This window comes from Pollachius pollachius (assembly GCF_949987615.1).
Source record: "Pollachius pollachius genome assembly, chromosome: 17".
Taxonomy (NCBI): domain Eukaryota; kingdom Metazoa; phylum Chordata; class Actinopteri; order Gadiformes; family Gadidae; genus Pollachius; species Pollachius pollachius.
The window spans coordinates 4,203,775-4,217,686 of record NC_136950.1 but is presented as its reverse complement, the minus strand read 5'-3'; the positions used below and the strand labels follow the sequence as shown (position 1 = coordinate 4,217,686).

General features: G+C 48.2%; 1 protein-coding gene across 1 annotated transcript; it reads right to left on the bottom strand.

The window, feature by feature from the left end:
• Positions 1-1,214: 1,214 nt before the first annotated feature.
• On the bottom strand, positions 1,215-13,687 carry inhbaa (inhibin subunit beta Aa; the record flags this gene model as incomplete). Its single annotated transcript, XM_079754394.1, has 2 exons — positions 12,597-13,687; positions 1,215-2,020 (listed from the first exon to the last, which is right to left on the bottom strand). Exons 1-2 carry the CDS (start codon positions 13,213-13,215, stop codon positions 1,215-1,217), a joined length of 1,425 nt encoding a protein of 474 aa, XP_079610520.1. The 5' UTR covers positions 13,216-13,687.
• Between the last annotated feature and the right edge of the window lie 225 nt (positions 13,688-13,912).

Genomic DNA, 13,912 nt, shown 5'->3' with positions numbered 1-13,912 from the left:
TTATTATTATTATTATTATTATTATTATTATTATTATTATTATTAACAGCAATAACATTATTATTAAACTTACAATAATGATAAAAAAAACAACAACAATAGAACAATAATGATAACATAAAGAAGTGTTTGGTACCAGCAGCTGGGCCAACTTGTTTCTTTCAAGTATCTCTCAACCCACACACACACACACACACACACACACATACACAAACACACACATGCACACCCACACACATACACACACACACAAAGTTACTTCTGAATAATTGTCAAAGAGTCTTTCTCTCTTGTTTTTTTTACGTGATAAAAAATAAGTAAACAATCAACATATGGCACTGATACGAATTGTTAAACAAATTTATCTTACACCAATGTGAAACACAAGAAGCTCTCAAAGACTCAAAACAAGTTGCATAGTTTAGATTGTTAGGTCTTCTTCGTTTGTTCTCTCTCCCCTCTCTCTCTCTCTCTCTCTCTCTCTCCCTCTCTCTCTCTCGTTCCCTCTCCCACTTACATTTATCGGGGGGGGGGGGCAAAGAGGGACAGGACTGCCTCTGCATCATAAATAAGTATCTAGCCTCCCTCACTCTGTTTTGTAACAAAAATATATTAGATATTCTTTTTTTTTCAATATTGTTTTTCTTTTTTTTCTTTCTGAAAGTGCTGTAGAGACTCTCCCTCCCTTCCTCTTTATCTCTCTCTCTCGCTCTTTATCTCTCAGTCTCTCTCCCTGCTGGACCTCGTTTTCCCCTTTTAGAGAGATGCTGGATTGATGGATGATTGGTCGAATGGATGGACGGACGGACGGACGGACGGACGGACGGACGGACGGACGGACTGAGGGACAGACGGATGGATGGAGAGAAGGTCAGGGTTCGGAAGAACCACGAGAATGATGTAACGATGAACAAGAGTCTCTCCTGGCTCTCCTCCTCAGCCCCTTGCGCCTGCCTCCTTGGTCTGGGTGCTTGTGTTTTTCTTTTACCTTTCGGGTCATCCTCTCGCTCTCTTGGGTTTAAAAGTCTGCCTGGCAACACTTCTCTCTCTCTGCCTCGCCTCTGTCACTTTGCTCTTCAGCCCTCTGCAGTCCACTTCAAATGGAGCCCCGGTGCCCGGCGGGGTTTAGGATGGGGGTGGGAGAGTGGTGGGGCAGGGGGTGGTGGGGCAGGGGTGGGGGGGAAGGTGAGGGGGGGGGGGGGGAGTCGCCGTTCTTACGAGCAGCCGCACTCCTCCACGATCATGCTCTGGATGTCCTTCTTGACGATCTTCTGCTCCTCGTTGTAGTAGAGCATGGACATGGGCCGCAGGCGTGTGGGCACGCAGCAGGAGCGCATGCTCTGGAACGGGCTGTAGCCCCGCATGCGGTAGTGGTTGATGACCGTGGAGTGGAAGGACAGCGAGGAGCCCGTGATGCTGGCCACGTGCGACGGACACTCGCCCTCGCAGTAGTTGGCGTGGTAGCCGGGCGGCGCGATGATCCAGTCGTTCCAGCCGATGTCCTTGAAGTTGACGTAGAACTGCCGCTTGCAGCACACGCGCACCTTGCCGTCGCACTCCAGGCCCCGGCGCCGGCGCCGGCGCGGCTCGCCGTCCACGCCCGGCCGCACCACCGCCATCAGGAAGGGCCGGTGGGACTGCTCCCGCTGGGACGCCCGGCCCGACACCAGCACGGTGGTGGCGCCCAGCCCGGCGCACTGCGGGCAGGACACGCGGAGGCTGAGCGGGGCGGCCCTCTCGCTGGCCTCCAGCAGGGCCTGCACCGCCCCCGACACGGGGAAGGTGTGCCAGCCACTGCGGCGGGTGTCCACCGTCTTCTGGGCCAGCAGGACGTCGCCCGGGGCCTGGGAGGGGGCCCCGGGCCCCGCCTGGTGCTGCTGGATCAGCCGGATGGTGACCTTGGCGCGGTTGCGGTTGTTCTTGGCCAGGCGGAGGAAGAGCCAAACGTTGGCCTGCTCCACCAGGGAGGGCTCGCCGCCTTCCCTGGACAGCATGAAGTTGATCACGCCCTGGGAGTCCCCTGGGAGGGAGGGAGGGAGGGAGGGAGGGAGGGAGGGAGGGAGGGAGGGATGTCTGTGTTATAATGACATTCTGATTTTGTCGCATCAGGAAACAACACGCATGCAACATTACATCCCCTGAGGACACAGTTCTAGTCAAGACGAAGACACACAAACACAATATGAATATCTTGACATCCCATTGACTTGTACACAGATATATATGCATGTGCATACTCATATGGAAGTACATACTCTATCACAAGCACAAACAAACACCCACACACACACCCACACACACACACACACACACACACACACACACACACACACACACACACAAGATGTTGCTGTTGGTCAGCCACACCTAAGAAGTTTTCACTGTACTAGCACACGTCATTATTTTACCCTCTTTCTCACACACATACACACACACACACACACACACACACAAATATACACACAAACACATACACAAACACACACACATACACATGAAGGCGTCATGGACACATAAAACATGTTTTCACATAGAAATATGGCCACATTTGAGGAAGCATGCAAAGTAATATTTACATCTGCCGTCACTCACTGTTAGCCTGAAAACAGACATACACAGCGCTACAATTATGGGATTGGTGGGATTCTTCTCGTATCTAGTTGAAGAAACTTTCGCACTCTCTCTCTCCTTGTGTTCCCCCCTCTCTCTCTCTCTTCCTCACCCTCTCCCTCTCTCTCTCTCCCTCTCTCATCTATTCATCTCTGTTTAGTCTTCATGTTCTCATGTTTACCAGGACCCAAATGTGAAGTAATGGAAATGCCTGAATCATGGTGCATTGTGTCACACACACACACACACACACACACACACACACACACACACACACACACACACACACAGGCAAACACACAAAAACACACTCAAACACACACACACACACACACACACACACACACACACACACAAACATACACACACACACACACACACACACACACACACACACACACACACACACACACACACACAGACACACACGCCCAAGTCTATAGTTCAGAAGGTTTCCTAGAACTGTAGGGGTCAAGGCAGTGTTGTAATCATGGGCTTGAGTCCCCCTCTGGTACTGTTACGTAAGCCTCTTCCTGTAAATCACCTTCTACCCTCCAGTCACCTTCTCCCTGCTCTGCCTCTCTCCCCCTTTCAATAATAACCGAGGGGTATTCGGTCAGTAGTATCAGTCTGTCTGAGTGGTGAATGAATATTTAATCACTTTGAAATGCAGTGGAATTGCACATTTTCTGTAGCAGCAGTAATGGTGGTCGAATAGTAGTACTTGTTGTTTATACATAGCAGCCAGTGGGAGGAGAGTTGGAAGATACTATCACTAATAGCATGTCAGCATAGTTGTCCTAGCATGCTAATTAGCAAGGACACCTGTGAGGCTCATAGAAAGCTGTCATCTCTGTGCTAGGCTTTATTTGTGGCCAACACCTCTTTCGAGGAGCCACCCTTCCAGTCTATATCCAGTTTAAATCTCTTGATTCTCCGCTTCTCTCCTTGTCCCTTTATCTCTCTCTATTTCACTCGTTTCCCCTCTGTCTCTCTCTCTCTCTCTCTCTCTCTCTCTCTAATCCTGTCAATGTCTCTCTCCCAGTGTTTGGACTGGATGTCCGTGGGCCTTACAGTAGTGGGCGCGCTGGCTAGTCATTATGGCCAAAATTACAGACCGTCATGGCCGCCGCTCTGAAGCAGTTGTCAGCTATACTTACTGAGCTCGGGGCTTCGCTCCGAAAGCCACGATATGAAGGGCATTTATCGGTATTATGTTTTCAGAATGTATAGTTTATACATTTTACATAGAATTGTGTAATAAAATTATTATGCAGTACCTGTTCAGTTCAATGTACGCATTTGAATCCCATGTCAAGGGTCATTGACCAGTGCCAGAGCTACAACCGAACATAAATATATCACTGGTATTGAAAATGGAGGAAAAGCAATGCCAAAGCTTTTCAATGAGAATGACACATTGTTTCTCATTGCGTGTCAGACCATAGTACCTCCTCTCGCTCTCTCTCGCTCTCTCTCTGGCTTCTCTCCCGACCTCTCGAAAACTTCTGTTAACAGATCTCTCTCTCTCTATCTCACACTCTATCTCTAGCTTTCTCTTTAATCCCCACTATTTACTGTGTTGATCTTTACAAACTGGTGGCTCAATAGCCTATAAACCCTGGTTTCTGGCCTACCTCTTCTACACACGCAGAGTTTGTACCACTGTGTATGAGAATCGAAAGCCACAGCACAAACGCACAACCCAACACGCTATTTACACGCCAGTGATTGTGTCGAAAGAAGTCCTGTGTCTCGTCACATGACGTTTTGGATGTCAGATCCATCTGACATCCAAAATGATAAATGACAACAGAAATGTCAAATTTCACCCACCTGCTTGCTTACACTTAGTTTCAGTAAAACTCAAAGTTGAGGTGGAGCTCATCAAAAGGCAGTCAGCAACATGGTGGCTCTGACCAGCACCATCTTGTATGCTAAGAGCATATCTCTCTCTGCAGCATGTGAGGACGGTCATCGGTCAAACCATCTTGTTTGGACCAGAGCTCTTCTGATAGAAGAGTGCTGACTAAACTACGCCTCCCTATTCGTGCCAATATCTGACCGCAGTTCCCTTCCAGGACGTTTTAAACACAACTGCCGATTCTGTGATGAATTAGCTTCAAAATAGAACAGCTGGAGTTTGTGTTTCTTTCTTCTACGCCGCTGCTGTAGGATTGAGACATTTGTTCTTCTTTTGTCTATATTGGACTTGTAGAGCACTTTCACTGCTCCCCTCTTAAAAGGTTTGTTTTAGAAGAGGTTGTTTTTAGTCCACTGGTGTACAGAGGAGACAATGTACATCATTACTGGGAGCCGGGGCTAGCTAAGCCACAGCAGAACGGCTTGTAATGTAGTTCCGTCATGTAGATGCTATGAAGTAAAGAGGGTGGTCCGTAGTTTGAGAAAGGCTGGGGACTATGGCAGTCTGTTTAACTGGTGTTATTGGTTGTTGGACACGCCCAGTGGTGTAAAAAGGATGGGTTCTTAATGAGGGTGTAAACTCGGTTCCTTTGTTCCCATAGTTTACCGAAGACTTAGCCGACAATAGTGGCCACATATATACTAAGTAACTACTGTGTGTGTGTGTGTGTGTGTGTGTGTGTGTGTGTGTGTGTGTGTGTGTGTGTGTGTGTGGGTGTATGTGTGTGTGTTTTTATGTGTTTCTATTCTCTTTTCTCCATATTGACCCTGTTTGTCTTGTCTCCTAAAATGAGTCCAGATCAATAGCCTTGATGACAATGAGCGCGAAAGAGACACAGAGAGACACAGAGAGAGGAAGAGAGAGAGAGAAAGGGGCTGATGACAGAGGTAAAGAGAGATAAAACATAGCCTGTTGTATCATTGATTATCAAAGGGTTCAGCGTATAGTCTGATGTCAAGGGCCACCTGCGCCAAGAGAGAAAGGCGGAGAGAAAGAAAGCGAAAGAGATGGAAAGAAAGACTTTGATTTATCGCGGATAAATTAAAGTCAGAGGTTGTCGGAGTTTACACAGCTGTCCCTCTCTCTCTCTCTTTCTTCCCTGCGTGTCCTCTGTCGTCTCTTCCTCTGAAAAGATAATTCCTTCTCTCCCCATCCCCTCTTGCTACAGTACACAGAGGTGGATAACATACACACATTCCTGCGGCCCTCTCAAGCAACTGTCCCACCCAAAAGCCCCACCTGCCCCCACCCCAACCATCTCCCCCATTTCCTTTATTCAACGCTGTGGTGGAGGCACAACAAAGGAAGGGTCAGAGGGAGTGATATTGATCTGACGAAAGAGAATCACAATGTATTTGTGTTACGTTGCAATTCTCTCTCTCTCGCTCGCTCTCTCTCTCTCTCTCTATCCCTCTCTCACACTCTTTCTCTTCCTTTTTGTCCGGCACGTCTCTCTCTTCGTCGGTTAGGAAGGGAGGGGTCATGTGCAGGCTGCTGTTTACAGGTGTGATGTCTCCTAATGTCAGTAGTTACCAACTTCCTGTCTGTTCCAAACACAGCTTCCTGTCCGAGCTGTTTCTAATGATTGGCCCGCTAATCTACAGCCTTATCAGTCTTACAGAGCCAACCCAAAAAACCCTCACCCTGTGTGTGTGTGTGTGTGTGTATGTGTGTGTGTGTATGTGAATGTGTGTGTGTGTGTGTGTGCGTGCTTAAACATGTGTGGATTTGTGTTGGTCTTTCTTCCTTCTTTTATTTTTAAGATAAATTATCTGTCCCTTTTCCCTGCCTCCCTCCCTTCTCCTTTTCTTCTCGTTGGTTTCTTCTGTTTACCTTAGGAAGGATTACTTAGCTCTCCATCGCTCTGTGGCGACACAGGCACACACGTCGCCTGCATGCAACACAAACACAGACCTACTGTCTTGATTCCCTAGATGCACACGCAAATTCAGCAAGCAAAAAGAATACTAATTTCCCGTCCAGGGTTTATAAAGTACAGATTTAATCTCATGTTAACATTGCCGGGATGTTGGTTCCATTCCCTCTCTCTCTCTCTCTCTCTCTCTCTCTCTCTCTCTCTCTCTCTCATCTCTCTCTTTCTCTCTCTCTCTTTCTCTCTCCCTCTCTCTCTCTTCTTATCTCTTTCTCTCAGAGTGAGAAAAGGAGAGAAAGTCAGAGACAGAGTGTCTTTCTCTTTTTCTCTCACTCTGTCTCTCTTTCTCTCTCTCTTTGTCTCTCTAGCTCTCTTTCTTACTCTCTTTCTCTTTGTCTCTCTCCTCTCTCTTCCTCTCTGTCTCTCGCCGTCTCTGTCTCTGTGTCTCTCTCATCTCTCTCTCCTACTCTCTTTCTCTTTGTCTCTCTCCTCTCTCTTCCTCTCTATCTCTTGCCGTCTCTGTCTCTGTGTCTCTCTCATCTCTCTCTCTCTCTCTCTCTCATCTCTCTCTTTCTCTCTCATCTCTTTCTTTCTCTCTCTCTCTTCTTATCTCTTTCTCTCAGAGTGAGGAAGAGATAAGAAAGCCTCTCTCTTTTAAGAAAAAGAGAGAGACAGAGTGTCTTTCTCTTTCTCTCTCTCTCTGTCTCTCTTTCTCTCTCTCTCTGTCTCTCTAGCTCTCTTTCTCTCTCAGTGTATCTCAATATCTCTCTCTCTCATTGCTTTGTCTCTCTTCCCAGCAGAGAAGACTCTGGTGGAACTCTAAAGCTGGATTAGGGATGAGGGCGAGGTCTGGTCTCCATCATACCTTCTGCCCTGCAGTGCTGGCAGCGGTATGAGTGAGTGGCCGTGTGTTTGTAAACAGCACTCAGAACTTCCAAGCTCTCTTCATGCTTGGGAGACGGTCAGAGTCTGGGGGCGGGCGTCCCAAGTAGGGGGAAAATTACAAATATGAAACTAAATATGTGCAACGCCAACGCCCCCCAAGACATCAAGATCCGTGAACCATCCTGTTTTGACGTTTGGAGTTTAGAGAACGCTATGAGCTCGTTCATAATCAGGGAACCACAGTATTTTTCCATAGGAATGCAGTAGTAGAGTGTGGCGCTACTGTGGGAGGCTCCAGAGAGACAGGAGGGGAGGATATGGTGTATTGGGGCTAGGGTGTTCCAATCTTAGTATCCGAAAGGTACTGGGTTCAATCCCCGATTCAATCCGCCTAACCTGAAGGCCTACCTGAGCAAGAGGCACCTAGCTCCCCCTACGTGTTCCATAATGACATGGATCTAAAATTACTGAAAGTAACTTTGGACATAACCATCTGCTTACTAGGATTAAACAATGAAGAGAATGAAATGGAACATGTGTAACTAATTAACCGATTATTAAAGGTCAACCAAACAGCTCTCTGGACAGTACCCTTCCACACAGTAAGAGGCTAAATCAATGACCTTCACTCGCGAAAAAGGATAGAGATTACATTTAATACTGATCCATGTGACACACACACGCACACACACACACACACACACAAACACACACACACACGTTACGTTACACACACACAGACACAAGCACACACAGACACACATTGCTGAATTAAAACCTCAGATGAGATACCCTGAGAATCCCAGATTAGGATTGTGCTGACTCGTGTTGAGGTCTCTAACGGCCCCCCCTGTAGCCATGACAACAACACTGAAGCTGTTCTCAGAACCCCAGCCAGATCAGCTGGGCTGTCCTACCACCCACCGCCAACTTTTAAAAGGTTGGACTGGGATGGGGTTGATTATCTCTCAATGGAAGGGACAATGGAGATGCACTACTTTGATCCCCCTCAGGAAAGACCAGACTGTCAGGTCCACTTTGACACTCCAGTGGTCCCACAGACAACATGGGCTTTGTTGGGGGGGGGGGGGGGGGGGGGGGGGGGGGGGGGGGGGGGGGGGGCCTTAGCACCGGCTTGTGTCTCAATCAAGACAAACCAAAAGAGTTGTGTTGTCGCCAACCAGAGCTCCCGCAGTGGGGCTCGGAGCTTCAGCCGAGGACGCCGCGACTGCCGATATCAAGAGTTAGACACAGGGAGATGGAGAAAGTGGAAAATGACATTGGGAAATGCCTTGCTTAAATGCACGAAGATAAGTGAGTCCCATTGAGTGGTTAAAGGAGTAGCAGTCAGGAGTGAGGATGTGACCAGAGAAAGGACATGACGGTGTGCCTTCCTGGGGCTTCCAGGGTTCCACTGGTTCCCATCCCTCCGCCCACCCACACCAGCGGGGTGTCGGCCCCGGTTGCGGCCGCTGCCCCAGAATAGACGGGGGCCGACGTGGCTGAGACCACAACATTGAATTCTCCACTGAAAGAGACGGGCGATGCCACGGCAGGGTGGGCTGGGGTGATTGCTGGAGGACACGATAGGGAGGCATGGAATGCCACTAATGATGTGTTAAATTAAGCTCAATTAACGGTGCTCTGACAGGAAGAGGAAGGAAGAAAGAGAGAAAAGTAGGAGCAGGGAGGGAGACATGGGTGCAGACTGCACCAACATGCCAGAAATGAGTATAACGCTTAAATGGTCATCACTTAGCTTACTGACTGGCTTAGTGGCTGGCTTGCAGCCTGGCCCCTTGTTTTTCTAGCTAGCCTTTTGCTTCCCCGGCTGGCTGGCTGTCTGATTGCTGGCATATCAACAGGTCCAGGCACTGTTTGTTGTTCAAGGTTAATGGCTCATTGATGAGTGGGAAAGTGTTTCTTTGTCAATGATAAACGGCCAATGGATTAATTAGCTACATACCAAATGCTTCAGAAGCAGTGCATAGCATTTGGTAAACATGCTAGCTTCTCAAGCGAATACTGTGCGCACCTATGGGCGGCTCAGGTGTTAAGAGTTAGCTAACCAGTCACCACGGGAATAATTTTCAATGCAATTATAAGTCAATTATAATAAGTTAATAAATGGTGATTCTATTTCTAAATCTAAATGATTTACATCATGACGATCCCAATTAGATGAAGTGAGGGAAATGGAGGAAGCAGTAAAGAGTGATATGCTCAAACTGAAGCGCGAGTGTTCTTTGAATGACCAAAAGAGGAACAGCTGTTGCGTTTTCGGATTAACATTTGCAATATCTCCATCCGTCTTGTTCTTGTAAAATGTGGTGCTATTTATAATAATTTGTTCACTGCATTGTGGAACACGTGTCTCAAGATCTCTCTCTCCGATGTGACTCAATATTATTAAAAACCATTAACACCAGCGGGCAGACGTAAACGCATTTTGGGTATGAAATATGAATCAAGACCGATGGACTGGTGTCTGTGAATACATGATTAGACCTGATGAATAATCCAACATATCTGTACTAAATCACTGTTAAGATCACCCGGTTTCACCTTCTCCACTGCTGAACAGGAGCCTCTGAATCGGGGAAGAAAAATGTTTCAGTTGGCTTCCACGGTGACTGTCCCCCGCACCCCACCCCCTAACTACACAACCTAACTACACAACCTGAATACACAACCTAACTACGCAACCCAGGCCTGCAGGCTGCCCTCCACCACCTGCTGTTTTCGATCTATCTCTACTTAGTGTCTTAGATTCTTAGATTCTCGCTTTCTTCACATTTGAACTTCACCTTTTTTTTATCATTGAACTCCCTCTCTCCTTTTTGAAGTTTTCTTTCTCTCATCCTGTCTGGGGACATATCTTTTTTATACTACTTTGACAGCTTAAAGTGAAAAAATAAGGGAATCTTTTTTTACCTAGCTCTATAGACCTTACGACTAACATGAACATCATGGAACAGCAACACTTAAGAGGAGCCTACAACAGCTTCAGTTAACTCAGTCACAAAAGGCAAAGACCTTGAGGAGTAGTAACAACACAAATCCCATCTATTCGCAAAAGACAGCATTGGAATTTTACTTACTTGGGATAACTTTTCAGTTGTGGGAGAAAGATACTTTTATTAAAACGGTTGGATCAGGTCAGACTGGTATATTTTGAAAAGCAGGGTCAAGGTTTGGGCTTGACATACTGTAGCCACTAGGGGCGCCAATAGGCAGTAAAATAATCCTCCTGGCACAAAATCCAAGAGGTCTTGTTAATAAAATATTGAGTCCAAAATTATGCTTCTCTTATCTCCTCCATTAAAAAAAAAAGACATAAATTGTAGTCTGGAGTAAACCCCCCTGGATAATTAGCAGAGCAGTAACCTGTAATGGCTCAGGGGGAGTGCTTTAAGCTCCTATCTGTACCTTGTATGTAGAAAACATACTAAGGATTGTATTAAGGACTTTTCTTCCATCAGAAAATGAGCGATACACTGCGTTGCATCACACATTTCATAGGGTTATGATATACATTTCTATATATATATATATATATATATATTGATTATGAATGACATCCCAAGCAGAGTCAAATCAAACGTTGTTTCCACTTTCCCTCTGCATGATGAAGACATCGCTCAGAATTGACTGAGCGATTCCTCATCGGACAGTATATATCAGTACACACGATAAGTCATTATCTACTTCTGTTTCAACTAAACCTGAAGGCTGAAGTGTCCTTCAACTGGCAGCCCAGCACCTGGCCCTGCAGGGGGCTTTTGGGCTTCCTGCCCTTGAGCAAATGTACCAGACTATTCCCCTGTGACCTCTGAGTTCCCGTGTGGAGGGTGATCAGGAGACTGTCTCATTAGCTCTGAGCTTCTGCTGTGATCCAGTGTAAGTCACGTTGTGTTCAGGCTCACCGAGGGGAAACATTGGAGTGAGTGATGATCCCTATAATAGGATGATTTACATTGGCCTAGCACACACACACACACACACGCGCACACACACACAGACACACACACACACACACACACACACACACACACACACACACACACACACACACACACACACACACACACGCACACACACACACACACACATACACACAAACACACACACATACGCTGACTCATGGACGCACTTGATCATGCACATGTTATCAAAGTCCTGAGGATGGCTTGAATGTGTGCACAAAAACACATGCTGACGCGCGGAATGGTTGTGCTCTGAATAAATCTAGTGGTCTCTCGCTGTCTCTCACTGTCTCTCTCTCTCTCTCTCGCTCTCTCTCTCTTTCTCTCTCTCGCTCTCTCTCTCTCTCTCTCTCTCGATATCTTTTCTCCTTCTGTCTTTCTTCATCTTCCTCTCTCTCCCTCTCTCTTTTTCTCACAGTGGAAAATAATTTAGGAATTTCTGCAGTACTTCGTTGTAAGTACAGCTCTGACATAAGCACACACACATAAAAACACACTCACACAGAAACACAGAAAAGCACACACACACACACACACACACACACAGTAACACAGACACAAACAGACACACACGTAATCTGCAGGTATTTAAACAGAGGATGCATTCTTTATAGCCAGCAGGAGCTAATGATGACAGGGATTAGGTGTGCCTGTGTGTGCTTATGTGTTTGCATACACCTGCTTAATTCCACCTGTATGATAATTGTGCCTAACCTACTGTAACTCTAGTGGTCTCACACACACCCACACACACACGCACACACACAGACACACACACACACACGAGCAAACAGACACACAAACAACCACAGAACACACAAATGACTCATCGAGGAATCAGAGACACTCATAGTGTTTTTTGTAACCTAGCTTTTATCACATCTCAAACAACATTGCACACACACACAGACACACACACACACACACAGACACACACACACACACACACACACACACACACACACACAGCTGATGAAAATGTGCACACTCTGTCTCGCCGCTCACACAGATGGCAGGCGAGCAACATGCTCTGTCCTTTTTTCTCTCTCGAAGAACACAAACACACACACGCACACACTCATGAATACATTTCCGGGCACGTTCGCACAAGCAGCCAAACACAGACACAGCAACAGACAATCACTGCGATACAAATGCTGAAAATATACAGACACATATGGACACACACAAGCACACACGCACACACACACACGCACACGCACACACGCACGCACACACACACACACACACGCACACACACACACACACACACAGAAACACTCCCCCCCAGCCCCCAGGAGGCGGTAACAGCACTCACCAGCCTCGGCGAAGGTGATAATCTCGGTGGTTTCCTGCGGCTCGCCAGAGTCCCCCTGTCCCTCTACTCCGGCTCCTGCCGTCGCAGCTCCTCCACCTCCTCCACCTCTTCCTCCCTTGCCTCCTCCTCCTCCTCTCCCTTCCTCCTCCCCCTCGATCTGCACGCTGCCGTCGGCGGCCACGCGGCCCACGTGCAGCTTGCGCAGGGCGTTGAGGAGCGCGGCGCGGGGCACCGGCCGCGTGATGTTGGGCCGGTCCTCCAGGTGCAGCATGTTGAGGATGTGTCTCTTCACCGCCTCCACCACGTCCTGCTGCGCCTCCTCCATGGCCCCGCGCTCCTCCTCCAGCCCGCCGCCGCTCCTCCGCATCCTGGCCAGGATGCAGGACGGGCATTCCCCCTCCGCCTCCTCCTCCTCCTCCTCCTCCTCCTCCTTCCCCACCACCACTGCAGCGGTGGCGGCTGCCGCTCCCGCCGCCGCCGCCGCCGCCGCCGCCGCCGCCCGGGGCTGGTGGTGGTGGTGGAGGGCGAGCACGTTCAGGGAGGGGGGCTGGGACGAGCCACAGCTCTGGGCGTAGAGGAGCAGCAGCACGCAGCTGAGCAGAGGCAGGACCCCGGACATGCTGGAGCGGGAAGCAGCTGACGGCTGATTGGCTGGTCGACTGATTGGTCGCTCGTGCCGATAGGCCAGACTGCTGATTGGCGTGTTCTTTGTTGAATGCTGCAAAAGTTTCAGTGAAGCGCCTCTGATGGACAGATGCTGAGATGCTGGTGAGCGGCGATGGTAAGAGGAGTAGTAGATCTGACCAAAACGCTCTTTTGAAATCGAGCTGTCATCCACTGATGGAGGGATGTAAAGAAAACGGTCTGTCTTTGTTATTTCCCTCTTCCCTTTCCCCAGTGGATCTCACCTCTTGGCTGTTATCTTCGTGTCCCCTCTCCCTCTTTCTAGGTTTCCTGTGATCTTCTTGCCTCTTTCCTGCCCCGGTTTTGCTTTTTTTCCCTCCAACTCTATCCTCCAAGTTTTGTGATGATAAAAGTTCACGCAAATTGGATCAGCGAAAAAAAAGAATCAGCCAACAAAAAACAAAACCCCCCCGAAAAACCTAAGCTGAGAAACAGACGACAAAATGAGTAATCCTTATCTGTTGTCAGGACAGATGGCCGTGGAGATGGAGGCGTCGGTGAAGGTCAGCCCGCTGAATGAAGACTGGAAGAACAAGGAGGAGAGTCCTCGCTCCCTGAAGAGACCCGCGCAGCTCTGCTCTCAACTCTGACCAGCACCACACAGCCCCCAGAGTGTGAATGGATGTGTGTGC